Here is a 27,967-nt window from a genome sequence, read left to right as displayed (position 1 = left end):
CATAGCCGTTTCCAACCCTTTATTGAGGTTGCTATCCCCAAATAAATATAATACATTAAACCCAGAGATGAGGGCCTCGTGCACCCCAAAAGGTGCCCCCCCACAACCCCAGCTGGGCAAAATAAGTTAGTTGGGGGGAAAAGCCTGCTAAAGGCCGGGCCAGCTCCCTGACTGAGCAGGCAGTGGCAGCTGGACTCGCGCGCGCGCGCACACACAGATCTAAAGTGCATCTTGGTTCTATGGTCCCCAGGTCTGTGTGACTCTTAGCGGGGCCACTGGGATGGGCAGGCGGGAACCTCCCGGCGGTGTTCGCACCGTGCCAGCAGTGGCTGCCAGGGTTCCGCACGTCCTTCTGTCCACTTGGGGGGAGGGGGTAACGCTTTTCGATCAGGAGTCCTTAGGGGAAGCTGTCATCAGGCTGTGGTTGAGTGTCCAGTGGAGGATCCGGGAGGGTGATTCCTTGATGTAACTTCTCCAAGGAGAACTTCATCTGCCGAAGAGGTGGAGGAGGTGGGATGAGCGCACAATCTATGCTGTCTTGCACAGCCCCACCGCCCCGTTGCGCTCCCCCCTCTCCCGATAATTCCTCAAAGTGAAATCCTGGGACCCTGGTGGGCTGGGTTCAAATTCTGACTTCTGTTAGTCTTACCAGTGGGTCAATCTCTTCACTGCTGTGGGACTACTTTCTTGCCTGAGGAATGAGTGGTTAGCGTCCCGGCTTTATAGGATTCTATCAGAGATTTGAGGATGCTAGACCCTGAGCTACAGTAAGTCCTCCAGGTGACTTTGACCATGTCCTAATCTTGAACCAAAAGATGCCACACCCCTACATCTTGTCAGCTTACAAAAGGGGGACAAGATCTTACTAGTTACATCTGAACCGACTCCCACAGCTGGTGTGCTGAAGGGTCTCCACCAGATGGCGCTGTTGCGGAAGGCTGTGGAGCCTTCAGCAGTAGAGCCTAACTGGTTACTTAGGGGAGGTCTTGGACAGGCAAACCCGATCCCTAATTCCACTTCCTGGTCTATGGTTCTCATGCTCCCAGGGCACCCACTACGATTGACAGCACATCTTGAGCCTAATAAACATTTCCTCCTCTTACGGTTTGACTGTCCCTGGGCTCACGTCCCTGAACACTTAATCCTCAGCGGTCTGGAGGCTAGCTGGTGGACCTAGGCCACTAGGGAGGGGCCTTGTGGATTACAGCCTGGCCTTTCTTCCGGTCTCTACCTCTACTTCCTGATCCCAATATAACCTGAGCAAGAACCAAGCCACTAACTACATGTCCAGAGCCTTCCCAGACACCGTGACAGACCACATCTTTAAGTCATGGGACAAAATAAGCCTTCCCTCAGTTGCTAAGTGTTGTCATGGTGTGAGGAGAAAATTCAACCAGTTCATCTTGTATCTGCCACATACATTGGTCACAGAGAGTAACTTCCTGCTGCAAGGCTTGCTAGAGGACAGGTCACTTCAGGTTAGTGGCAGGACAGCCCAGCTATGCTAAGGGCTCTTAATCTCATTAAGGTGTGACAGCGACTTGGTCTCAGTACCCTTGGGAATTTAGGGAAAGGAAAGCAATCAAGCGTGAACTCAGGACTGGGGAGTCCTGCTGACTTTCCATGAGTGAGAAGCCCCACTCTCAGTTCCCTCCTTACCCTGTCCTGCATGCCCTTTCCACTAAAGCATCTCTCTGGGAGCTTGGTTTTGGGATGCAACAGTGTCCCTAAAAATTGGGAGTTTTGTTTTTAATGTGTGCTAGGGGATAGAATATTTTTAGTATTATTTTGGGTTTCTGCTCTACCCCACCCCATACTAAGGATATAATCCATGTGCTGTGCATGCTAGCCAAGTGCCCTACCACTGAGCCACACCTCAGCTCCTCACTGGGGGATTCTAGGTAGGGGCTCTACCACTGAGCCATGCCCCCAGCTCCTCACTGGGAGATTCTAGGTAGGGGCTTTACTACTGAGCTACACCCCCCGCCCCTCACTGGGGGATTCTAGGTAGGGGCTCTACCACTGAGCTACACCCCCCGCCCCTCACTGGGGGATCCTAGGCAGGTGCTCTGCCACTGAGCAGCTACACCTCCAGCCCCACTAAACAGTATTTCTCTCAGTCCTTCAGTTCAGCCCTGAAGCCCTCAGAGACCAAAGCCAGTCTTCTCATTTTTTCATCTTCCCCCTCAGTACCTCACATTTTCCTTAGTCTTCCGCAGCTGCTGGCTGCAGTGCTCTTGGGCCTAAGGGTAGCACTATATGGTGACAGTATATTCACTGAGCACCTACTGTATGCCTGGATGAGGTTCACCAATAGCAAGTCCATGAAGCATTTATGGTGTGCTTGGCACTAGTCCAAATGCTTGTGCATTCCCAGCCCATCAAGGATGGCCTTACTCTCTGACATTCAGAAGACGCAGACAAGGCTCAAATGACAGTCACTTACATAAAGTCACACAACAGAGTCTGACCTTGGCTGTCCCCTGAACTACACAGGGTGGCTTCATCTACCCCATCTTGGAGATGGGGCCCAAATGCCCTTGAAGGCAGGCAGAGGACCAAGCCCAGTCCTACCTGGCTGAGGGAAGGATGCACACGTGTCCCCAGCAGCTAATGACAGAGAGTGCTGTCCCCCCACACTCAGCCTGACACCAGCAGAACAGAAAGATGGGATTCCTACTACAGCCAAGTGGTTGGACCCAGCCAAGCCTGAAGGACATCTTTTCAGGATATGATAGTTTTTTTCCCTTCTGCTCCATGACCTTCCCTAGCAAGCTAAGAGGTCCAAACCAGGACTGGTTTCCTTGTTTTATGAGAAGAGAAACAAAGGCCCCAGAGGGGCACCATCTTGACCCAAGGCCCCACCGCCCCATGTGACCGCCTCGCACCTCATCCAGGAGCTCCACGGATGCTCTGAGGATCTGCCTCCACTTGTGCACCTCAACACTGTGGAAGTGCTTCTGCAGAGCCAAGATCTCGGCCCACTCCGTGGCGGTCTGGGGGAATTTGCTGCGGAGATGCAGAATCCAAATGAAGGGTCCTGGATGCTCCCCTTGGCGTGAGCTCCGCCCTCCACCTTCCCCTCAGGCTCTCCACCTACCCCTTGGCCAGTGCCAGGCTGTGCCAGGACTCAAAGGTGTGGGCCGTCCTCTCCAGAGCCCAGAGACGGTAAAAGAGGAGGGCATTGAGGGCGATGAGGATGATGAGGCTGTAGACAGAGCCAGAGATCAAGGATCCTGAGATTGGGAGGCTCCCTCTAGTCTGGCTTTGGAGTTCTGCCCTGCCCCCAACACACTAGCGTAGCCATACCTTAAAGGGTAGCATGATTACCCACCCTTTTCAGAGGAGGAAGGAGGCTCAGAGGGGTGACCGATAGGCCTAGGGTCACACAGCCCATAAGCAGAAAACACAGGGTTCACACCCTGACCTATGTCATGCCTACATGCTTGCCGGCCACACTAAGCCATCCTCCCTGGAAGAGCCAGGGACATCGAACAGGAAGAGAATGTTGCAGGATGATGAACTGCGAAATGGGGGTGGGATGGGTAACAGGGGGAGAATTCAGGGCCCTACCTCACACAGATCCTGCAGAGGCAGCGAGGGGAAGACAGAGATGTGAGAACTGACCAGGGCAGTACTGGTACCTAGCCCTCCTCCACCCAGGGTAGCTAGCTCTGAGCCCGGCAGTCCACAGGGTTCCTCCTGGGTGACCTGAGGAAACTGGGGCCTCCAGAGGCTGAGCGTGTGACCTGGGTCAGCTTGAATCTGGGGGGATCTTTCTTGCTTTGCCACAGTGTCCTGTCCTCCCATACCTGCTGTCCTCCAAACGCCTGGTGTCCCTACCCAAGCCCCACCGAGTCTCAGCTCAGCCATCCTCAGCTACCCTGAATCTGATGGCATCCCATCTTTTGCTGCCGTGGACCTCCTATATCAGCCCACTCCTTCCTTCTGGTCTGACGACAGCTCTCCAACTTCTCCACCACTCCCATGGGATTCTGGGTCCTCACCCAGCTCAGGACTGGGTACAGGAAAACAAGACAGCATATTCATGACCTGACTTCTTTTGAGTGGCTAATTCTATATATTTTGTCTCTTCTTCTAAAAATGTCTCCCCTTTCATCTCCCAGGATCTCCAGGGTGGCTGTTGTCCCACAAGAAAGACTTCTCCAAGATAAATCAAGCAGCCCATGGGGACCCTGCTGGTCACATCCCAAACACCATCCCCTGCAATCCTTCTGAGTCAAGTCCACGCCCCAACAACAGCAGAGGCCCGAAGAGGCCAAGCACAGGGTCCTCATCATACAGCCAGGCTGCAGATCCACACATGCCCCTTACTTACACGATGCTGATGAGAACCAAGGCGCTGGGGATGCCTGCCCCGGGGCCCTGATCTAGGGGTGGTTCCGAGAAGCGAGAGCTGAGGGAACCTGTGAAGCAGCAGCTTGGGGTGAGCCAGGTACACCTCAGAGACCACCTCCTCCAGCTGCCCGCCTCAAGGCAACGCACCTGAGGTGTGCATGCTGGTCCGGGTGCAGGGGTCTGGGTCCGGGTGCTGAGGCCCATCTCCATGCCCCCTCCAGCTCAGGGGCCGCTTCCGCCTCCTCAGGCCTGACAGTAGTCCGCGAGCATCCTTCCCTCCTTCCTCCAGGGACAGCTTCTCTGCCTTGGCGAGTTCTCGCTCTGAGGGACAGGAGCTGGCTCAGGATGTCTGTACCCGGCTGAGCCGCAGCCCATGCCCCCACCAGCCTTCAGTTCCCTACCCAGATGGTGGAAATAATCTTCAATGCCACTCCACGAGTTCTTCTCAATGAGAGACTTCACCAGGCTCCACGGCTGCTTTCGGTAGCGGATCTCTGAGGACACACTAGGATGGGGATAAGAAGAGAACCTGGGTCAGGTTTTGGGGAGGGCACTTCTGACTCAGAGGAAGGGTTTTGACGCTGACAAACAGCCCCTCCCATGGCTCAGGCTGAACACCTCAGACCTAGACCTTGGCCTCTTCAGCCTTTTCCATTCACACTTAAACCTAAGTCACAGTCTTTAGTTTTGGGTTGTTCTGGGGACTGAGCATCCTACCTGCTAAGCAGGAGCTCAACAGCTGAGCCATGCCCCCAGCCTAGGACAGCTTTGAACTTACTCTGCAGCCTTGATCTTGGCAATCTCTGGTGCCAGCCTTCTCAGTGTTGAGATTATAGGCCCTGCTGTCCACTTACAAAACCTGTTCAGAATCCCCCTACTGTCCTTCATGTTGCTCCTAAATAGCCCTGGCCCTCACCTCTACAGACACACAACAGAGTAGGAGACCTCTTCCTGGTCTCCCTGCCCTCATCTGGAGCCAGAAGGAGCCTGTGTGAGAACTCCATTCAGGGTCCTCTGGGCTCAGAGCCCTGCCCCAGGTGCATTTCGCTTCAGCTGATGGTCAAGCCCACCATGAAACCTTGCATGAACTATCATGGACCTTGGCTCTCCTCTCCTACTTCTCTACTCCAGCTACTCCCATGCTCCAGCTACTTCCATGCTCCAGCTACTCCCAGCTACTCCCAATCTCAGGGCCTTTGCACCAGCCATTCCAAATGGAAAGCCCCCCTCACGCCCCACCCCATTATTGTGAACTACTTTCCCAGAGGCCCTCTCTGATCATCAGAGTCAGGGAACAATCCCCTGCCCCTCACTCCAGCCTCCTGGGAGGTGGTGAACTGAAGATCTTTCTGCAATACGTCATTCACTGGAATTTCTCCAGTAGAGTCTGGGGTCCCTATAGGAGGATTTCTGTCCCTCAGGCCTAGAATAGATGTTCAATAAGTGATTGAGCACATCAACTATTCCCTTCACTTATATACACTTCTCAGTGCTCCAATGACCTCTGTGGTCCCTGGGGTTCCCCTCTGACCTCCACCAGGGTGGGATGCAGCCCTGAGATGAAGCAGGGATAAGGCACACTCGGGCTCACCGAAGCCGGGCCTTGTTCCGGGCCAGACCCAGGATGCAGTAGCGGTGGGCAGTGTAGAAGTAGTCCTGGTAAGGGATGCCCTGGGTGAGCACCTCGGAGTCCACCACGCACCCGCCCGCCTGCGGGCCACGCCGGAACAGCGTCTGTGGGGAGCAGGGGCAGGAGGGAGGTCAGGCCTGCCTCCCACATCCACCCCACACACCTGACCACCTCAGCAGGCCCACCTGCGTCTCCACCACAGAGGCGCTCTTGGGGCCCAGCGGGTTGCTGATGGGGATGGTGTAAGTCAGGACTCTACGCTGGTGGCACTTGCTGTCGCTGCTCCAGGGGCTCAAGGTCACATCTAGGGGAGGGAGGAGGAGAATAAGGTCAGGGTTTTCCCTTCTTGACTACCAGCCTATAGGAGAGGCAGACTTGCCAGAGGTTTTCAATTCTCTGGGGGTTTGTCCCCAACTGCACCACCCGAGCTGTGTCACTTTGAGTTTAGAAACTGAAAAGTTTAAACTACAGTGACAGTGACAGCTGGGGCACTTCCGACCCAGTGTTCTGACCCTTCTGGAACCACCTCATCCATTGCTGGACCCTCAGTTCCTTTCTGTGCCATGTGTGGTTTCTCCAAAGCACCAAACGAGAAAACCACAACCTCAGGGACACCATGTTCAGGAGGTCTCCTGAACCCTCACACCTACCAGGCCCCATACTGAACTTAGTTCCTCTCCAAATCCTTCCAGCTGGGTGTCTGTTCCACCATCCTTCATGCTTTCAGTGGAGCCCCAGGCCTTGGATTCCCTAATATGTTACCTCTGTTGTCTGGGCGCAGGGGGAGGACATGACACACGTCTGCATGTGTCCATGCCTGTGCGTGTGCATAAGTGCAGCTCCACACATGTGTGGGTACACAAGAGAGCTCTCTGGGCACACCTGCCTTGTTTTCCTGAGACGGGGTCTGTCAATGGCCTGATGCTGACCAACTGTGACAGGTTAGCCAGCCAGGGATCAAGCCCACTAGTGACGGAGCCAGAAGTGTGGGCCACAGTGCCCAATTTCTAGAGCTAGTTTATTTGTAGTGTTTGCTGCTGTTGTTGTGTGTGTCCATGTCCATGTGAGCACAGTGCCTAGGTATTGGATCCTACTGGAGCTGGAGTTACAGGCAGTTGTGAGCAGACATACAGGGGTGCTGCGAACTGAACTTGAGTCCTCTGTAAAGTAGTACACGCTGTGGACCTCTGAGTCATCTCTCTAGCCCTTTGAAAACATTTTTTACTACATTTGTTTATTTATGGGGCGAGCATGTGTACCAGGGCACATATGTGTCAGAGGACAGCTTGGGCAGTTGGTTCTCTCCTTCTACCGTGAGAGTTTTGGGCAAGTACTGAGCCATCTTGCTGGTCCAATACCTGGCTTTTTATGTGGGTTCTGGGTATCAAACTTGGGTCCTCATGCTTGCGCAGAAAGCATGTTAGGGACTGAGTCATCTCCCCAGTCCAGCTCTACTGTCTTCTAGTCTCCCGAGGATTATGATTGGTTGTACCTACCTCTGCCTGCTCAGGGTTCTACACAGGAATAAGGGCTGATTAAAACCAAGTCTAAACATATGCTGTCCACCTCAGACGTTCCACGGCTCTCCAGTCCTCTAGGAGTCTGAGAGAGCGGACACCACACGCCCGACCACTAGCTTGCACTGGTTAGACTTAGTGCGGCTACTGTTGGAGAGCCTTTCCTGGCAGCGACTCGTTGACTTCTCACAGTGACGCAGGTACAACAAGCGCACCCAGTGGGCGGAAGAAACTGAGGCCTGGAGAGGCTGGAAAGCCTCTCAAACGCCACTCCACTAGCACGAGGTACACGCGGTCTGCTCCTCACATGTTGCCCAAGGAAGCCTCCGCTTCCCTCGTCCCTGACCTGTGAACTTGCACTGCTGCAGGAAACCCTGGAGGAAGGACGAGTCGGAGAAGAGCATCTGCTGCAGACGCTCAGCACCCACGTGGAAGACAGAGTTGATGAGGAGACGGCCAGAGAGGTCGGGAAGCAGGGCGGCCAGGTCACCTGGGAGACAAAAGGGTCCTTGTCACGTGGACACGCTACCCCCCCCCCCCCCCCCCCCCCCCCCCCCCCGCCAACTGTTCCTCCTCACTCCCAGGCCTCCAGGGTGGAGGGGCAACTCATCTTCCTGAGCAAGAGATACTTCAGAACCAGGAAGAGTACTCAACCCTTCCTATCCTCATACAAGTGGCTCAAGGTGGGCATGACAAAAGTCACCACAATGTCACCCATGGGCACAGACCCCTACAGTCAATTGGAGTCATCTGTCATGTTAAACCAACTGAAGCCAAGCCTGGGATTTCTGCTATGGTTACTGTGCCATACACTGTTATGTAGCCAGACCTAGGGCTCTGTCTCTGTGCTCACAAGAGTAAAGTCTACCTGAAATTAAGTACAGAGAAAAATGAATGTGGCCAATTTCACAGCCTATGTTTTCTGGTCACACAACCTTTAATGGCTCAGGGAACACTGTTTGAATGAAATCCCTGGCCGTGTACCAATGCCTCCCGGCTCACTGACTCCCACTTGGGTATAACCAAAGGGAATGAACTGGATGAACTGGGGCCATCGGTCCTACCTTCCTCCCCAGTAGATGAAGATGAGTTACTTGTGTCTGTCAATAGTTCCTCTCTGGACAGCAGATCCAAGGGGCCCAGGGACGCGGGTCCATCTGGTGGGGCTGGCTCAGTACTCGGAGGTTCTGTTACTGGGGTCGCTGTCTGGCTGGAGGAGGCATCCAGCTGGCTGGCTGTTGGCTCGTCCTTGTCCTCCTCAGCCTGCAGAGAAGGGCTCCATCCAGCCTTCCCACGCCTTCTCACTCCAGCCCGAGGATTCCCAACAGGTCAGGGAGCTTGACAGACTGCTGGAGTTGTGGTGACCAACTCTGGGGACATGATGCCTGTACCTAGGGGGCTCCTGGCCCGTTTGACAGAGGCCTCATGGCTATCCAGTGACGAGGGCTTATTCCGATGCTTGGCCTACAAGTTTTACCGCCTACCCGTCTGCTGTCCATCTATCTTGCTCCCGTGTCCTCTCTTTCCGTCTGCTCTGTTGTATTTACCCCTACTTATATTGTCTATTTCCACCCATCCCCCCATTCCTCTGCTGAATGTCTGCCCCTCTATTGATCTTCCATGCTCCTTCTTCCATTCCCAACATCTCCATCTCTCTCCATAAGCACCCACTTGCTCACCCCATGGTCTGCATCACTGCTGGCTCGAGAGAGGTTCGGGGTGACCCGGCCACGCCTGGAGCCCACAGGGCTTGGCTCCTGGCTGCGGTCAGCCACCCCTGAGGGGGTGATGTCACTGAGAGCAATCACATCTCCTACATCTTTGGGACTCCTGCAAGGGAAAGGAGGAAGTGGGAGACGGCTGGCTCCTCAAGCCTCCACATGTTATGTTCACTGAATTCTCCCCTACCCCCACCCCATCCCTGGCATTGTACAGTACCCTCTGGCCACCCAGCACTTAGGAGATCTAGAAAAAGGTATGTTACTCATGTCTGTCAACAGTAGATCTCCCAACATCCCTTGGTGTAACCTTCCACCTCCAACTCACCCAAGACCATTCAGTTGTAAGGGGCAGACATAGTCTTCATCTTCACTGGTAAGGCCCAGTTCCGAGCCATAGCACTGATGGACCAGGTGCCAAAGCTCGCGGGGACTCAGTGTCTAGACATAAGGGATGCAAGGTTGGCATCTTGTTCCCATGGCCGGGTCCCAGTAGTTCCCTTGGCTTCCACAAGGGAGCAGCATGGCTACCCACCCCAGAGCCCACTCCACCTTGCATCCATCACTAGTCAACCTGTTTCTGCAAAGCCTGGGCCCTGGGCGATGCAAGCCACACCTTAGACCTCCTAAGTCCATGATGCGCTGACTAGAGAAGCTCCCAATTTTTTACTGAGAGGGATCTGGAGGTCCGGAAGGGGAAGTCACGTGCTCAAGGTCACACAGGTGACCCACGAAGATTGAAACGCAGCCAGATCCCGGAAGAGCCCAAGCTCTCGCCCCTGTCTCCCTGTCCTATGCTGCCCCTGTCTCCATTCTCCTCCATACATCCTCGACAGCCATGGCCTTCCCGCTGCCCATGGATCGGCTGGGCCACAATGACAGTGAAATAATAGCAACTAATGATAACAGCCAGGGCCATGGCAGCTGCTGGCATTCTGACAGGCTCTGAGTAGATATTAGCACAACACTATCAGGACTTCAGGATGAGTTGTGCCCAGTAGCCCCTTCAAGGTCACCCAGCTGAGACGTACTAGCACAAAGATAAGATTCCCAACAATGCCTAATCCACCCAGCCTGAGCCCAGCCCACACTCATGGTCCCCCTTTGGGTCCAGCCCAGGTCACACACAGCTGCTTGGTGATGAGGCTAGAATTTCAGGACCTGAATTTTAGGCTTCCTCTCCCTTTGTCCTCTTTGGGGGCACTGCCCACATCAGGTTCCTGAGTGGAGACTTCTGGTAGTCTTGTTTATAAGGATGTTCAGTTAGGAGCTGCCCTGGGGGATGAGTATCTGAGAGAGAACAAGGCACACAGCCAAGCAGGGATGGGAGACTGAGGGGTGTCGGCAATTTTGGTGGACAGGTGTGGTGGCTGCTCACTTTCTATGCCCCTCCCTCTCTGCTAGCAGAACCTCACATGGAAGCTTCCCTGGGCACCGGTATAGCCCAGTCTATACCAATTTCTTCCTCCTTCATCAGGGACTTGGCTTCAACACTAGAGGTTCCGGGAACTCTTGGCCTAACCCCGACAAGACCCTTGGAGAAGCCACAGACGCACAAGGCTTGGTGTTCATGAAAGAATCAGGAGTTTCCCAAGGTTTTGGGGTCCTCTCTGGTTAACCCCAGCCTCCACCCTGAGCATCATCCATGCCCACCTTTTCAAGCAGCGCGTTCTGCCAGAGGCGGAAGAGGAGGAGGAAGCAGCGATCGCGGGCCCCAAAGGAGGTGAAGAAATGCTGCAAGGAGAGAGGCCAGAGGGTCACCGCAGTGGGGAGGAGGCTCCGGGAGGTCCCTCCTGATGTCCATTGAGCCACTTTCCCCTACGCGTGGAGCCGAATGCTCTCCTCGCCCTCTTGGCTGTCGAGGATATCTAACTCCTCCAGTCTTGGGCCAACAAAACACAGAGGGACGCCTGCTGCAGCGTCTTTCCCTGGTTCTTCCTGTTTCCTGTTAGGGCCCCAGAATGACATAGCTACTTTTCAACCAAATGGACAAATGCCAGGTGTGCTGCTGTCCCAGTACCAGGGAGGCAGAGCCAAGATTTGGAATATGAGGTCAGCCTGAGCAACACAACCAGATGCCATCTCAAAAGCAAGCAAACAAACAAGCCTAGGGGGTGAAGAGATGGCTCGGTGGTCAAGAGTGCCTTCTGTTCTTGCAAAGCCCTGGGCTGGGTTCCCAGCACCCAGAGCTCACAACCATCTCTGACTCTAATCCCAGGAGATCTGATGCCCTCTTTTGGCTTCCATGGGTACTGCAGGCATGTGGTACACATATGCACGACAAACACCCATACACACAAAATAAAAATATTTTTAGGCAAACAAGCCTTTAATCCTAGCATTTGGGAGGCAGAGGCAGGTGGATCTCTGTGAGCTCAAGGCCAGCCTGACTACTGAGCAGGTTCCAGGATGGCCAGGACTATGTAGAGAGACCCTGTCCTCCCCAAAAGAAAAAGCCAACAAAGATTTAGAGAGATGGCTCAGTGGTGGAGTGTTGGTCTGGCAGGCATAAAGGCTTGGGTTCCACTCCCAGCTTTGCCTGGGTGGAGGCATCTGAATTGCAGGATTCATGGGAAATTGCAGGATCACTGTGTTGCAGGACATCTATGTGAGGGGACATCGTATAGGAAGGAGAAACCCCAGTCAAAATCAGGGGTGCAAGGGCTGGGAATAAACAGGCCAGGAGCAATACGAAGGGGGCTCTGCTCTGACAGGCATGTCTGGGTGAGCTGGGAGATCCCTGTGGTGATCCTAGTGCACGGCTCCCCACACCAGGTCCACCACTCACCTTCTCACTCTCCGTACAGATCTGAATGGCATTGGGGATGAGCTTAGCGGTCTTTTCCTTCTTCAGACAGGTCACTTCCTTCAACTGGATGGAAATCTAAAGACAGCACGGGACCGTGAGAACGAGCCGGAAGCCCCGCTCACGGGGACGCCCCTCTGTATCCACCTGCGGCTCAACTCACTGTGGTCTCCCAGCGGAAGATGTTGCTGTAGAAACATATCCAGTTCTCGGAGAGGTAGAGGCGGCCCTGGAGGAGGATCTCCCGCTGCAGGGCGCAGGAGTAATCTGAGAGTAGCCAAGGGAGAGACAGGCAGACATCTGAGTCACACATGCTGTGGCCGGGCAGCCCACAGGCCAGCAGGGAGGCCCGAAGGAGGACAGAGGAAGAGATCCAGGTCAGAGACTGGGGCTGGGGGCATGGAGACTCACCCACGATGAGGCGCTCTGCCTCAGGGAGCTTGCTGAACAGTTTTCGGAAGTCCTCATTGCGTTGTTTATACGTCGGACTCAGCATCTGCCGAGGTTTGGGACATGGGAACCTGAGTGCAGATTCCAAACCCCTATTTGGGCCCCAAAAGCTTTCAAATACCTCTCCATCTTCTCGGCCCTTGGGGCCTCTTTGTTCCTAATACACATATCACCGTAAGGTCACCTGCCATTTACTGACTTAAAAAATTATTTATTTATGTGTATGAGTGTTTTTCCTACATGTATGTGTACCCAGTGCAGGTGGAGGTCAGAAAAGAGCATCTGATTTCCTCGAACTGGAGTTATAGACAGTTGTGAGCTGCCATACATGGGTGCTGGGAATCAAACCTGGGTCCTCTGCAAGAGTAGTCAGTGCTCTAAACCGCCGAGCCTTCTCTCCAGCCCTAACTTACTGACATAATGAGCCAGGTTCTGTGCAAGGTACCACCACCGGCATCAGTGAATCCTACTCAATCCCCAAAATTCCTCTGGCCTTGCAAGATTGGATTGCTGCTTCTTATGGAAGGGAAAGGAAGGCTCAGCTAGGTTAAGTGACTCGCCCAAGGCCACTTAGACAGCACAAGAGCAGCATGCGACCCAGAGTGTAAAACAGAAGCATCTCATGTGTGGGTCTGGAAGTATCATCCACTCCCTGACGGCTCTGGGCTGAGCCTCCTGGCAGGTAGACAGTCCCTCCCACACCTTTACCGAGCCCCATGTGGAGATACTCACGCTGTACCAGCTCTGCATCTTCTGCAAGAGAAAGGGATGAGTCAGGAGGAGGAGCCTGGAGTTGGGTTTTTAAAAAACCTTTTATTCTTTGGGGGGCCACCACCCAGCTCCCAAATAAATACATGGAGTCTTATTCTTTCTTATGAATACTCAGCCTTAGCTTGGCTTGTTTCTAGCCAGCTTTTTTTTTTTTTTTTAAATTATCCCATCTACCTTTTGCCTCTGGACTTTACCTTTTTCTATTCTATATGTCTTTCTTTTCTTCTTTCTTAGTGTCTGTCTGACGCCTGGCTTCCTCCTCTCCTCCTTTTTGCACTCCTTCCCTGTTCTCTTTTTCTCCTCCTATTTATTCTCTCTGCCTGGCAGCCCCGCTTACCCCTCTCCTGCCTCACTATTGGCCATTCAGCTCTTTATTAGACCAATCAAGAGTTTTAGGCACGCAAAGCAACACAGCTTCACAGTGTTAAACAAATAAACACAAAAGAATGCAACACATCCTTGCATCATTAAAGCCATTCCATAGCATAAACGAATATATAACCCATCTTCAACTAATGTTCTACAACAGAACCCTTGTGTTCTCTGCCCTGGCCGCCCTCTCCCAAACCCACCTGAGCTCACACCCACCTTACTGTTACGGATGAAGTTCCGGCTGCCCAGGCTCTGGGTGCTGGGGGTCCCAGGCACACCACTCTTCTCTGAAGAGCTATCAGACCCCTTCTCCACCATGGTGCCTGGTTCTGGCTCAGGAGCAGGAGGAGGTCGACTTGGGGGCAAGAGCTGCAGCCGTTTCCGAAGAGATGGGGAGCTGCTTGGTGAGCTCCGGCCAGAATGGGGTGTGGTGCTAGGAAGAGAGAGGAAGAGGAATGGGTGGGTGAAAACAGGCCAGGGCACAGATGAACCTGATTTTGAAAGTGTGTCCATTATCTAGTGGCTCTGCCTGCCCATCCATCCATCCATCTAATTATATTTATCCATCCATTCATCCGCCAATCAAGCCATCTACCTATCAGTCCTTCCATCCATGCACCCATTTGCTAGACCAGCCTCTATCCATCTATACCCCTTCAGCCACCCATATATTTACTCATCTATCAGCCTATCCATCCATCATTCCATCCATCCGTCTCCCCTCCTCTTCACTCACCCATTCACCTGCTTCCTGTCTCTCTGACTCTAGAGCCTGTCCCTGAACATTCCTGTGTCTCATTGCTTCATTGTAACCCAGGGAATGGTGATGTTACACCTAGTTGTTTTGGGGTGTAAAGGAATCAAACTGTGAAGTCTCTTCAATGTAGCCAGGCACAGTGAGCTCTCAATGACACCTGTTATTTTGTGACCACAAGTGGAGGTCAGAGGACAGCTTCTAAACTGAACCCAGGACATCCAGCTTGCATGGCAAATGTGTTTACCCAATAAAGCCACTTCACTTGCCCCAACACCTGATAATTTTTGAACATCATCTTACTAATTCATTCACAAAGCAAACCTTTATAAACAGTGACACTCGAAATGCAAACCTAAGTACCTTTCTTTTTAAAAAGTGTTATTTATTTTTATGTATTTGTGCATGTAGTGTGTGTATGCGTGTTTATGTGCACCGCAGGTGTGCAGTGCCCATGGAGACCAGAAGAGGGTGTCAGATCTCCTGGAACTGGAATTACAGGAAGTGGTAAGTCATCACATGTGTGCAGAGACCTGAATCCAGGTTCTCTGAAAGTGCAATACAGACTCTTAGACACTCTCCAGCCCCTATAGCATCTCTTTTAATGCCTTCCCTTGCCTTGCCCCCATCTTTAATTTGTTCTCAGTCTCACCACCTCTAACACCTGCTTTCCTTTTTCCTTTCATGGCCACTTCTCTTCCTTCCAGTCTCTGTTCCTTTCCACACATCTGCCACAGAAGTTTTCTTTTTCGTTTCTGCTCCTGTCCGTGCCCCGCAGTCTCTTCTTACTCCCAGACTGGGAAGCTGGTGACCAGCTGAGTCAGCTCAGGTTCTCTAAGCCCTGACTTTGACGTGACCAGGTCCTGTCACTTTCCTGGCCCCATGTCCCCCCTGGTTGTCCCAGTCATTCCTCTTGTTCTTTAAGCTCCCAGGGTCAGTCCCGCACCCGGGTTTCCACATCTGTGGTTCCCTGCATTGGAAAAGCCCACCCACCCCCATAGCTTCAGTATAATTGACTCCATCTCATTCCTCCTCAGTGCTCCTCTTCTGAGGTCCCTCGGCTTCGAGGAGGCACTGCCGGCTCTCTCTCTTCACTCACCGCTATCTGCACTCACCCCGCTCATTTGTTTATTCAGTGTGTTTATTGCCTGCCCTACACTGTGAGCTGGGGGAAGTCTTGGTTGTTATCTCTACCCCTGGCACCTGAACTGGAGACAAGGCACATAATTAATGCTTAATAAACACTGTGGGACTGAATGAACTGCCCCGAGCTGGCTGGAACCAGCACTGACAAGAGACCTGAAATATGGCTTGGTTCTGGTGAGTGTACCTCCTGCCGGAGGCGGACGTTAAGCAAACAGAACATTCTGGTAACTGTGCAAACACTAACTGCGATATGGGCAGTGGGGGTGAGTGGCAGGGACTTTAAAGGACACCATTGTTGATTTCTTATCGGCATTATGTCAAGTGAGTGAGTGACTTTTTTTTTTTTTTTCCCGAGACAGGGTTTCTCTGTGTAGCTTTGGAGCTAGTCCTGGAACTCACCCTGTAGACCAGGCTAGCCTCGAACTCACAGATATCTGTCTGTCTCAGCCTCCTGAATGCTGGGATTTTAAAGGCGTGTGCTGCCACCATTGCTCAGAAGCAGTGTGTTTGGCCCCATGACAGTCCAGCTTTCCAGTGGAAACTGAGGCTACGAGTGTAAGGTGCCGGCAGAGGGAGGCACAGCTGGCTTCTGGGAAGGATTCTAACCCCAGTTACACAGATCTGTTTTGGAGTATAAAAGAAGCTTTCAGAATTTGCTTCTCTCCTTCTACCATGTGGACCCCAGGAATCAAACCTGGCTGGTTGGGTTTAGCAGCAAGTACTTTGCCCACTAAGCCATCTTGCCAGCCCCCAGGATGTTTCTTCAAATGTCTCTCCTGTCTATAATCTTTAGTACATGCCACTTCCTTTGTCCACACTGCCCTTGAATAATGCCAGTAATTGTTTGGGGTTTGTGTGTGTGTATGTTTTTCATTTTTGCTGAGCTGGGATTTGAACCGAACCTTGTATGCTTAGTGGACATTTTACCACTAAGCCAAGCCCCCCCTGCCCCCAGCCCCTTCACTGGGGGATTCTAGGCAGGGGTTCTACCACTGAGCCACACCCCAGCCCCTCACTGGGGGATTCTAGGCAGCTGCTCTACCACTGAGCCACACCCCCAGCCCCTCACTGGGGGATTCTAGGCGGGGGCTCTACCAGTGAGCCACACCCCAGACCTCCTTTACTTTTCATTTTGAGGCAGTTGTACAGGTTGGCTTTGAACTCACTCAGTACTCTAGGCTGGGATTGAATTTTGACTGTCCTGTGTCCACCTCCTGAATAGTAGCAGGGATAACAGGCCTGTGCCACCATGCCTGGATGGTATTTCTGGTTTATTTTTTTTTTTTAAGCTAAGGTCTGGTTGGCGTTGCTTTTGTGGTCATATCAAGAAATCAGTGAAAAGTTGGTGCTTAATCGGCTTACAGGCCACACGACCATTCTACGGCCTGGAACATTCTTATGCACATTTCTAGACTTCGGTGCGCCCCCTCCCTTCTGCAGATTCCCATACCCTGCTGGGGCAGCGGTGACCCAGCTGTGTCTTTTCTGTGATGACAGGTTCCATGGGCTTCCAGGGACAAGACTGGGAGCTGTCTTAGTTCCCACTCTGCCCTAGCCCTGCTTGGATGGGCTGCCAAAGAAGTCACAGGAGTCTTATAAACTAAATTCATTTAATAAATTCTATGACTAAATAAAAGGACATAAACAGTGGCCTGGGCCAGCCCAGTGCCTGTGGTCACTGTGCTCTGGTGTCTGAACTCAGTCTGCCCCAACATACAGGTCAAGAAAGCTTACGCCCACCCACATCGGGCGCTCCCACCCCGCTTACCCCAGGAAAGCCTACAGCTCTTCCCCGACCCTCATCATCTGAATTACCGCTCCTCTGGCTCCCGTCTCCCTCTGTTCTCCCCTCTGCTCTTCCCCCACTGGATGTGAGGGAGCCCTGGGCTGGACAGACATATCTCCATGCTTGATGCTGACCCCTCACCTGCTCTGTTCTCAGAGCATCTGCCAGCCACATGCTGTCCCCTGGCTCCCCATCCTTCTCCACATTGTCTAGCAGGTGCCCATGAGTAGGCACCGCCATGACCCGAGAGAAGCGATCACGCTTGCTTGTTCCCTTCCAGAGCTGGGTCCCACCACACTTGAACTCAAAGGACTCAAAGGCTTCCTTCCAGTCTCAGAGCCATCAGCCAGTGCCACCGTGTGGGGCCTTGGGCCAGCATCTGCACCGTCCCCAGCCTCACATTCACCTGGTATTCTGACTTCCTAGGACTACTTGGAGGCGACATGACATGTAAGACAAGGGGGCAAAGAAGCCATGTGTGACAGCTTTCCCTTCGCACGGCTGTAGAAACGGGGTGACATCTCTGCCACCAACCTTCCTGGAACTGCCCAAGAAGCTATGCTGACCCTGGAGGGACCTGAGTTGGTGTCCTAGGCCTCCCTATTGCTGTCGTCTAAACATACAGCTTACCCTGAAGCTGGCAGTGGAGACACGGTGCAAGCAATAGAGTCACACTCTCTGCTGCTGGGACTGGCTGAACTAACCAGGTGGCCAGAACACCAGGAGAAAAAGCCACAGAAACCAGGGCCTGCCATTGCTGTAAAACTCAGCAAAGCCCACAGGACACTACCGCCAACAGTACCAGGAAATGTAGAGTCTAGCCGGAGGTGATAGGAATGCACCCCTGTTAGCGCAGTACTCCAGGGCTGAGGCAGGAGGATCACACGTTTGAGACCAGCTTAGACCAAATGCCAAGATTCGGTTTTAAGAACCCCAGAGTTGGGCTGTGTAGCTCAAAGGCCTTGAACCTAAAGGTGAGGGACCAGGGGCATGGCTCAGCAGTAGACTGACTAGAAGTCACCAGTGAGAGGCTGGGGGTGTGAGTCAGTATATCTACCCAGCAGGAGCGGCGGAGTACAGCTCAGGGTTAAGAGTACTTGCTTAGCAAGGACAAAGCCCTGAACTCCATCACCAAGACTACCACAAAACAAAAAAGAAACTTCTAAGTCTCTTTTCTGCCCTGCCCCACCGGAAACCTCAACTTACAATTTGAAACGCATTGAATTTTGACCGAATCATTAGGAGCAGCCAGGGTTACTTAAGTGAGCCAGACTGCAAAGGCTTAGCTGGGCAAGGCTCCCTGAGGCCAAGGGCTGAGGACAAAGAACAGAGCTGGCAAAGGGTGGGAGAAGACAGTGCTCGGGACAACAGGTTCAGAGCCGGGACTGAGGCTGGCAGGTCTGAGGATAGCGGACCACCAGCAGAGCTGAGGAGGACACACGGGCTCACAACACACGCCCGAAGACCCTGGGCCACCGTCCTGATTCTGGGGAGAAAGTGACCACCACTCCCTGTGGCCCCTTCTCACCTCTGGCCTGGCCTAGTCTGAAGCCCCAGGTCTACTGGGCAGGCTGGAGGCACAGACAAGTCAAGCTCACCCCCCAGTTTCTGCTCCTGGATGGGACCAAGAGGAAGTTCTCAAGGGCCAGCAGAAGAGCCCTAGGGCGGCCCAAGCCAGTCAGCCAGTCCTGATAGAGTGAAGGGAGGGGTCAGAAGTGGCGAGAGGAGGACCGTTATGGGGCGGGGACTCGGCAGAGAATGGTTTTCCCTTGTGCAAGATGCTCAGGCTTCCAGGGCCTCAGAAACTGCCTCTGGGCAGAGGGGGCAAGAACACGCAGGTGAGTGGGAAAGGGAAAACTGACTGGGGATACAGTGTCACAGGCAAACTTGCCTGCAGATATGATAGGCTTCCCGCTCCTGTCTGTCTGTCAAAAGCACAGTAGTGTCACAGACATAAACAACCACAGCACTGTACGTCATAGTCACACACAAGTGCCAGGGAATTTCTACATCACACACATACACACACCCACACACCACAAACACGCTACAGTCACACAGAACCCCGGAATTAGTTCCAAATTCAGAGAAACACGGTAAGTTCAAGATAAATTAGCTTCACATATAAAACCAAAGGAAAGTTTTAGAGAAACACTGAAGGCAGGAACAGCAGTAAAAGCCACAAAGCCTACTCACAGGTCACCTAGTCACGGCACCCAGTGACCCAGACGTACATCCTGAAGGTAATCCTGACTCTCCCTCTGACTTCAGGGTGTTCGTCAGGCAGAGAAAACAAGGCAAAAGCCAGTTCTCAAGGAATGTAATTATCAGCTGTCACAGCGACAGCAGGCTGACATTCCATAGCCTCGGGCGGCTCAGGAAGAACACAGCCAGCACTGGTGAGGTGAGGCCTGGGGCTGGCTTTCCAGAGCTGTTAAGGTTACACCCAAAGTCCCAGGAGGAGGGTCCTCAGTCAAGAAAGCCACAAGGGGTCTCTCGGTCTCTCTTCACAGACAAAGCCACAAAGGGTCTGGAGGCTCCAAGAATCTCCCCCACACTCAGGGGCATGCACCAATGTCACAAACGGATACACGGGAACCTTCCTGTGGATGGAACCAGGGGTAAGTTACAGTCACCCAGACACACAACAGCATCACAGGTGGACACTTACAGTCTCTTCTTGTCCACTGAGTCAAAAGACTTTCAAAGGTGGATGACAAACACACAGCAGCAGAGCCCCAGCCTTCCATGTACACATACTAAAATCACAATGGGGGCTCACACAGCGGCAACTCACAGGGACCCTTCAAAGCTCAGGTGTTAATCATGGTAAATTACAGGCACAGCCAGCCGTGGAATTCTGTGTCCACTGTACACCTGGAACCCCCAAACCGCCTCAAGACACTCCAAAGTCACAATGAGGCACAAGCTCAGAATGTCTAATTTGCACATGGCGCCACAAAGAAAATGAGTCCGACCACGGTGGGTCCAGGAGCCCCAGATGCACTCAACCTGGTAGCCATCACACACAAGATGATAGATAACACGCAGAGAGCCTCACAAACACTGCCCCAAAGGATCCCAGCTGTTTCACACACACACACACACACACACACACACACACACACACACACACACACACTCAGAGCTCAGGCATTTCCAAGACAATCACAAACGGAAACCCGCGCGTACAGGGAACCAGACAGGAATGGGGGTTCAGGTAGGAACACAGACGACCCCCACCCCGCCTAGATCTCAGTATCAAAGAAGCTCCTTCTCCCAGCCGCCACGACAAACGGGGACCACCAACCAAAGGGGCTGCGGGGCCTGCCTAGAATTGAAGGGCGTGGGGCTGCTCGAGGTGGTCCCTTCATCTGGGAGCCGGGTTAGGGCTCATCAAGAGGCACGATCCAGGCCTGGGGGAGCGCCCCGCTGCCCGTGCGCGTCCCAGGCCGTCAGTGACGCCCCAAGCTCGGGCCTTGCCGCCGGACTGCAAGCCCCCACGCACCCCGAGACACGTGTCCTCGCTCCCGGTCCCCATTGGGGTCGCTCCAACATGCACGAGCTCTGGGAATTCGCTCCGGCTCCCTGCCCCGGCCCGATTCCGCCGCCGAGCCCTCTCCCCACCCCGAGATCCGCCGCTTACTCGAACATGGATGCGGCGCCCCGGCTGCAGGGCACGACCCGGCCGGCTGCGCTGAGCTGGGCCTCCCGGGCCTCGCCTGCCTCGGCCGCCGCCCCCAACGGACCCCGCGGTCCGCACAAAAGGCCGGAGCCGCCGGAGGCCGCCGCGGCGTCAGCGACACCCCCTTCCTGCTCCCGCCCAGCGCGTCACGGCGCCGCCCCCACCGGGAGGGGGACCGAGACACAGAGCGCGGGCCTCGGCCTAGATGGCTGGGGAAAGAGTCCGGCTGGGAACCTGCACCGACCGATGGACAGAAGAAATTTTTATTAAAACTAAACAGCCTGGGCGGGGCGTGACAGCGCACTCCTGACATCCCAGCAGCGGAGAGGCTGAGGCAGGAGGATTGTCGTGAGTTCGAGGCCAGCTTGGGCCGCATAATGAAGTGCAGGCCAGACTGGAACACAGAATGAGAACTTGTCTTCGAAACAAACAAGCAAATGAACAAAACGAGTCTCAACACTCTGGCTTCTCCCTAAGACGTAGAAGAGGATCAGGGAGGAACCGGAGAGGTGGGGTGGAGATAGTGTCAGGTTGATGCCGGGAAGAACAGGTCTGGGGCGGAAGTTTGGGGGGAAACCGCAGCTTGGGGGCGGAAGACCTCTTCCTCCTCTCCCCACCCAGTCCCTGAGTCTCTCAGTTCCTGTCTTAGAATCTCCCACGTTTGTGGGGACTTCCCCAGTCTAGTCCTGCACTCCAGGTCAGACTCCAGCCCACCGGGCTCTCAGCAGTGTTGTGTGAGCCTGTGCAGGTCCCGCAGACCTGGGAGCCCAGTGCTCGGAAGCCAGGGGTTTCCCCCCAGAACAGTGCAGGGGCAGGGCTCATCAGCGCTTTTGAGACTGGGAAGCCTGCCTAGCCTCAAGACGGGAAATGACCATACATTGCAGTGTAGGACGAGTACTGGTGCCAAGCCAACCCTGCACCCACTCTGCAAGCCAAGGGTGGTTGTCGTCCTTGCTGGAGAACACAGTGTGAAGCCTAGCTAGCTTGGGGACCCAGCCCAGGGATTTCTCCCTATCCCTCCCCAGCCACTTGTCCAGCCTTGGTCTATTTTCTTTCCTGCCTCACTCTGCTGCCGCTTGCAGCCAGAGAGCCTGTGAACAGCCAAGTCTGTCTCTCGGCTTCAACCCTTACTGTGGCTCCACCTTGTTCCTTGTAAAGACAAAGTGCTCTCCTTGGTGACAGGAACCCTCCTGATTTCACCTGACTCCTTGGCCTCCCGATACTCATTCCAGGAGTCGCCTGCCTCCTGCTCCTCCCATTTGCCTTAGGCAGCTGGACCTTTGCACAGCAATCCCTTCAGCACTAGGACACTCTTACTTCCTTGCATGGCTGCCTTCCATCTTTCTGTGTCTGTTGCTCTTTTTATACTTCCGTTGCTTGTTTCCTCTTTGAAAGACATTTACTTTGGTGGTGAGAATGTAGGGGTAGGGTGGAGGTAGGGTCAAGATTTCATTATGTAGCCCAGGCTGGCCTCAAACTCACTATGTAGCTGAAGCTGACCTCGAACTTGTTTTGGTTTGTTTTCTGGAGACAGGGTTTCTCTGTGTAGCCCTGCTGTCCTGGAACGCTGTAGACCAGACTGGTCTCAGCCCACAGAGATCTGCCTGGCTCTGCCTTCCTCCCACATGCTGGGATTAAAGGCATGTGCCACCAAAACCAGAAACTTTTGTATTTTTAAGTAGAGAATATTTTATTACTTCAAATAGAAAATGTTTAATGGCCATCTGTGTCCCTACTACCATATGCATTAAGTGTGCATAAAAAGTTCCATTAATTTGTTTAAAGATTCTGAATTACATGTAAGGAGAATGGAAAGCCATAAAGGGTTTAAGTGGGAGGCCACTGTGCTCTGCTTTGCATATCAAAAAGATCACTCCAGACTTCTCCTTTTGGTTTTGGTGGTTGGTGGTTGGCCATTTTAGTTGGATTTTTTTTTTAATAAACTGTTCAGCTGTTGTGGTAGAACAGGCCTCAAAGGCACTTGGGAGGCAGAGGCAGATGGATTGCTGTGAGCGTTAGTCCAGCTTGCTCTACATAGAGAGGTCAGGCCTGCCAAGGTTATGCAGTAACCGTGTCCAAAAAAAATATTGGGGGGGGGGAAGGACTGACTAGTTGTTAAGTCCCATGTGATGTTGCATGCTTGTCATCTCAGCACTCTGGAGGCTGAAGCAGGGAAGACCATGAGTTTGAGGTTAGCCAGGGCTATAATGCAAGACCCTGTCTCAAAAACAAAGTCTGAAGAGCTGGTTTGGTGGTTAAGAGCATAAGCTGTTTTTGCTGAGGACCTGAGATAGATTCTGAGTACTCACAAATGCATGGAACTCCAGGGGATCCAGCGCCCTCTTCTGGCCTCCACAGGCACCCACATGCACACGCACAGATACACATGTAGACACATTTAAAAACAGCTGTGCCTGTGGTGACGCAAGCCTTTAATCCCAGCACTCGGGAGGCAGAGGCAGGCAGATCTCTGTGAGTTCGAGGCTAGTCTAGCATACAAAGTGAGTTCCAGGACAGCCAGAGTTATTACACAGAGAAACCCTGTCTTAAAAAAAATCAGATTAACAAACAAACAAACAAACAGATAAACTTTAATGGTTACCACCAAAGGTCCAAGTGTCTCTTTTCTCTGCCTGGGCATGCTGGGTACATACTGCCTTGAAGTTAGTCTAGGTCCCTCGTGTGCAATTTTGCTACAACATCAGCATCAACAAGCCAGCCTATTAGGTTGTATCTTTGGAAGAGATACACTGCCAACCACTATTGTATCGTTTTGTAGACTGTTTTTCCCTCTGGCTTAGGTCACTCTTGTTTCTGAGATTTCTGAGCAGGGTAGAGCTCTGCTCACTGAACATTTGACCTTCTTACCCAGAGTCCATGGTTGGGAGAACCCTGGAACATACTCCCTTCTCTTCAAGGCCAGTCAGTTGGGTTCTTTCCTTTTCTGCCCCTCTGCCCTTGAACTTCTTAGTTTCAGTCTCCTTGAGCTAGAGGTGGTTTTTCTTTGCAGAAGTTTTGTGTCCTGGGTGGTTTTGTGGTCAACCCGACACAAGCTAGAGTTCTCAGAGGAAGCATCCTCAGCTGAGGAAAAGCCTCCTTGAGATGCGGCTGTAAGGCATTTTCTCACTTACTGATTCATGAGGGAGGGCCCAACCCATGGTGGGTGGTGCCACCCCTAAGCTAGTGGTCCTGGATTCTATAAGAAAACAGGCTGAGCAACCTATGGGAAGCCACCCATAAGCAGCTCCCCTCCATGGCCTCTGCATCAGCTCTGCCTCCAGGATCCTGATCTGTTTGGGTTCCTGTCCTGACTTCCTTCAGTGATGAACAGCAATGCTGAAGTCTAAGCTGAATAAACCCTTTCTTCCCCAACTTGCTTTTTGGTCATGGTGTTTCATCACAGCAATAGACACCCTAACTAAGACGTTCTGTTTAAATATTTTCCCCACCTGTCAGCCACAGCAGGAAATAGCCACTGTGATGGTTGGTGGCCCATTTAGAAATATGTCTTGCCCCTGGAGATGCAGAAACCACACTTTCCCTTGTACGTGGTGTTATTTTCAATTTTTTAAAAGTAATTTTAAAAATGCTTTGTTTTTTAGATATAGTGTGTGTGTGTGTGTGTGTGTGTGTGTTTGAGAGAGAGAGAGAGAGAGAGAGAGAGAGAGAGAGAGAGAGAAAGCGAGAGAGAGCGATTGAGAGAGAGAGCAATTGAGAGAGATTGCCTGTGATGGAGTCCAGAAGACAGCATCTCATGCCCTGGTGCTGGTGGTACAGGTGACTACAAGCTGCCTGATGTGGCTGCTGAGAACCGAACTCAGGTCCTCTGCAGGAGCAGTGCATGCTCCTAACCTCTGAGCCATCACCCCCACCCATTTTTATTGTCAGCCTATTTCCTTGTGGAAACAAAATTCTATTTGCAATTTGCTACCTTCACTTCCTAGCCCTAATCCGGGTCCTGACCCACAGTCACTGGTCCCAGTGCACACTCCTGAGTCTTGCAGGTTGTGATGGTTACTTTTGCTGACTTTGCTGGATTGATGCATCTCTAGACACAAATGAGGCACAACTTTGAGTGTGTCTGGGGGTGGGGGAGTAACCTTGAATATGTGTAGCTTACTCCTGGGCTGGTGGGGGGAGAGAAAGAGAACATAGGACTGGTATTCCCATCTCTCTGCTTCATGGTCCTGAGAGATGTGAGCAGGCAGACAACCTCCTGCTCCTGGCGCCACAGCCTCCAGATCCTCCAAGGCCTGTACCTTCCTTGCCATGATGGATGATACCCTCAAATAACAAACCCAAACAAATCCTTCTGTAATTTCTTCTTCTAAGGTATTTGGTTACATGTAAAAGAAACATAATGAATATATATGTCTATTTCATAGCTTCAAATCGAGACTCTGTGGGCTCAGGTTAGACCCTGATTGCTCTGCAGCACACCAACCAAAAGGAGCCCACACTTGAGCTGAGGCCACAGGAAGAGACAAGACAAAGACACTTCCCATCCCATTCCTGAGTCTGACCTGTCCTGAGATGGACACTCCAGGTCCGGGGTCTTCATTCTCTGAAAGCGTGGTGGACTTGGGGAACCTGGAGGTGACTCCACATCACTGGATGGAGTTATGTGAATAGCAGGCACCCCCAAGAGCCTCCAGGATTTAGGAGATAGGTCCTGGACACTGTCAGCCTGTGTTTGCTGCTCTGTCGGAGAACCAGGTGAGCCCTGGTCACCTCCCTGGGCCTCCTGGGGAGTCCAAGGCAGCAGGGGCAGGAGTTCAGCCATGAGGAGGAATGTGGACGGCAGTGTGGTCCCTAGGGGAGAGCAAGGAGAAGTGAAACACAGAGCCCTTGTCCAAGTACAATTGGGGAGGGGGCTTATGGCAGAGATCTGGGTGAAACCCCCATCCCTGCTGACATCCTGCCTTAGGACTCCGAGCTCCCGTTTCTTTTTTTGGCTTACTAAAACTCCTCTAGAGATAAAATATCCCAGAATGGTGCCGAGACTCAGGCACCCAGAGCCCAGCTCTGATCTCACAGAGAGCTCGGCAAGCAGCTGTCCATGTGTCCAGGCTGGGTGTCTTCCCTTCTAACACCACGGCTGTACTCTGAGGCCCAGACACCATATCATAGCCTTCACACACAAGGCCAGGAAAGAGCCGAGCCTCACTGGCTGCATCATGGCTAGCCAAGCCGAGACAGAGAAAGGCAGACTCTAGGACTTTCCTTCCCTGGTTTCTCAAGGTCCCAGCCAAGACAAACAAAGGGAAGGCAGCCCTGAGGCTGGCTTAGTCCCGAGGGAAGCGGGGCCTGCACCTGTAAGGTTAGAGCAGCTAGGGTCTGGCAATGCCAGACCAGAGCCTGTGTCTGCTCACCGGAGAATGCAGCAGAGGCTTCTTGCAATCCGGGTGATCAGGGACAAGGGGAGGGTGGAACCCAAAAGATGGTTTTTCTTAGTTTGAGGAGGACTCTGACTCTCAGGCCCAGCCTGAACCTTGCTAGTATGCCAGAACCCTGAGACCTTACCTTGTGAGTTCTTCTTTCTGTCTCACAGGGTTCAGACTTCTAGAATAAGACAAGACCAGGCCCTTCCTTCTCTCCCTGAGGTGGGCTGGGCCTGAGACTCCTGACCTTCAGGCCGGAACAGTAGAACAGCGTGTCTGACTGGAGTCCTGTTACCCTCTGGCCAGCTGTTCCTGGAAGAAAAGTATAGAGCGGGGGAGGGGAGGCGGGGGTGCTCGTACTACCGAGGGCACCTAGGAAGGCCTCCCTCCCTTTTGTCCTTCACGGTGCTGTCCAGCCCTCTAATAATCACTTCTCTGTCCAGGCCTGTTTCGGCTTGCTGTGTAGTTTCCGCTCTGTATTTCCCAGGGCTGCTCCTCCAAGCTCAGGGACCATCCTAATGGCCAGATGGCAACCCCCACCTCACTTTTGTGCACACCCCTCACCTATATATACCAGCATTCCTCACAGTTTAAGTGAGGCGTTTTTGTCTCCCTTGCCCATATTTATGAGTGCCTGATGAATGCCTGTGTGGTGTGGTGGTTTGAAGGAGAATCGTCTCCTATAGGCTCGGGGTGCTTGAACACTTACTTGGTCCCCAGCTGGTGGCACTTTGGAGGGAGGCTGTGGAACCTTTAGGAGGTTGCGTCTTGCTTGGAGGAAGTATGTCACTGGGGCTTTGGGAATTTCCAGCCCCATGTCACATCCTGATCCCCCCACCCCCCGCCACGACCCTTTCTCTCTCTTTCCTGTGTGTGGATGAAATGTGACCAGCCAGCTTCCTGCTTCTGCTGCCATGTCTTGCCTTGCCCGTTGCCATACCTATCTTGCCATGGATTCTATCTCTTTGGAACCATATGCTAAAACAAACCCTTCCTTCCTTAAGCTACTTTTGCCCACACAGCCACAGGAAAGTAACAAAGCAAGTGAGACGATGAGATGCCCCCTACGGGCGCCTGTTGGAGATGCTGGTTTGCCCACCTGGTGGTCCTTGGGACCTTCCAGCAGCTTTGAGAAATGAGTCCTACCCAAAGGAAATAGATTGCCTGTGGTGTGCCCTTGAGGATATCTTGTCCCTGGACCCTTCCTATCTCTCTTTCTCCCTGTTTCCTGTACCCTAGCACACTCTAGCTCCACCGTGGTTTTCTATCCAAGCACACAGGATCAAACAGCCATAGCTAAAATCCTGAGGCAAGTTTCTTTCTTTAAGTGTTTCTGTCAGGTCACAGCAGCCAGAGAAAGAATTGCCTGTTGCCTTAGGCCACACCCCATTGTAATGGTCTAGTCTGTCCCTTTAAGAGACCAGCCCCGCCTACTCCTTCCAGCCTGAGCTTTCTCTTTTCCATCTCTCTCTCTCTCTTTCTCCTCTTCCCCCTTCTACCCTTCCCGTCTTTCCCTTTCCCCTCCATAACCCACTAAATAAGTACCCACTTTCTCTGCATGGTGTGACTATCAGTCTCTGTCTCTCACCTGC

The 27,967-nt window shown here is 52.9% G+C and overlaps 1 protein-coding gene across 4 annotated transcripts; it reads right to left on the bottom strand.

Annotated features, from left to right (window-relative positions):
- Nucleotides 1-4: 4 nt before the first annotated feature.
- Gramd1a (GRAM domain containing 1A) lies at nt 5-26,671 on the bottom strand. 4 transcript variants are annotated; one of them, XM_048438279.3, is made up of 20 exons: nt 26,518-26,670; nt 25,518-25,806; nt 13,840-14,056; nt 13,213-13,233; nt 12,442-12,526; nt 12,194-12,297; nt 12,013-12,108; nt 10,878-10,958; nt 9,553-9,665; nt 9,186-9,336; nt 8,571-8,769; nt 7,853-7,996; nt 6,175-6,293; nt 5,951-6,093; nt 4,761-4,864; nt 4,507-4,680; nt 4,340-4,427; nt 3,101-3,208; nt 2,889-3,009; nt 5-490 (listed from the first exon to the last, which is right to left on the bottom strand). In XM_048438279.3, exons 2-20 carry the CDS (start codon nt 25,775-25,777, stop codon nt 398-400), a joined length of 2,421 nt encoding a protein of 806 aa, XP_048294236.3. In that variant the 5' UTR covers nt 25,778-25,806; nt 26,518-26,670; the 3' UTR covers nt 5-397. The 4 variants fall into 4 exon arrangements, with proteins under 4 accessions (XP_048294236.3, XP_087762559.1, XP_085546414.2 ...); XM_087906433.1 differs by lacking the exon at nt 4,340-4,427 and having other exon boundaries at nt 26,518-26,671; XM_085690288.2 differs by lacking the exons at nt 25,518-25,806; nt 26,518-26,670 and adding an exon at nt 20,956-21,108.
- Between the last annotated feature and the right edge of the window lie 1,296 nt (nt 26,672-27,967).

The sequence above is a fragment of the Myodes glareolus genome, chromosome 1 (genome assembly GCF_982192425.1).
Source record: "Myodes glareolus chromosome 1, mMyoGla1.1, whole genome shotgun sequence".
Classification (NCBI taxonomy): Eukaryota; Metazoa; Chordata; class Mammalia; order Rodentia; family Cricetidae; genus Myodes; species Myodes glareolus.
The sequence above is the reverse complement of the archived record's forward strand: the minus strand, read 5'-3'. Positions and strand labels throughout refer to the sequence as shown.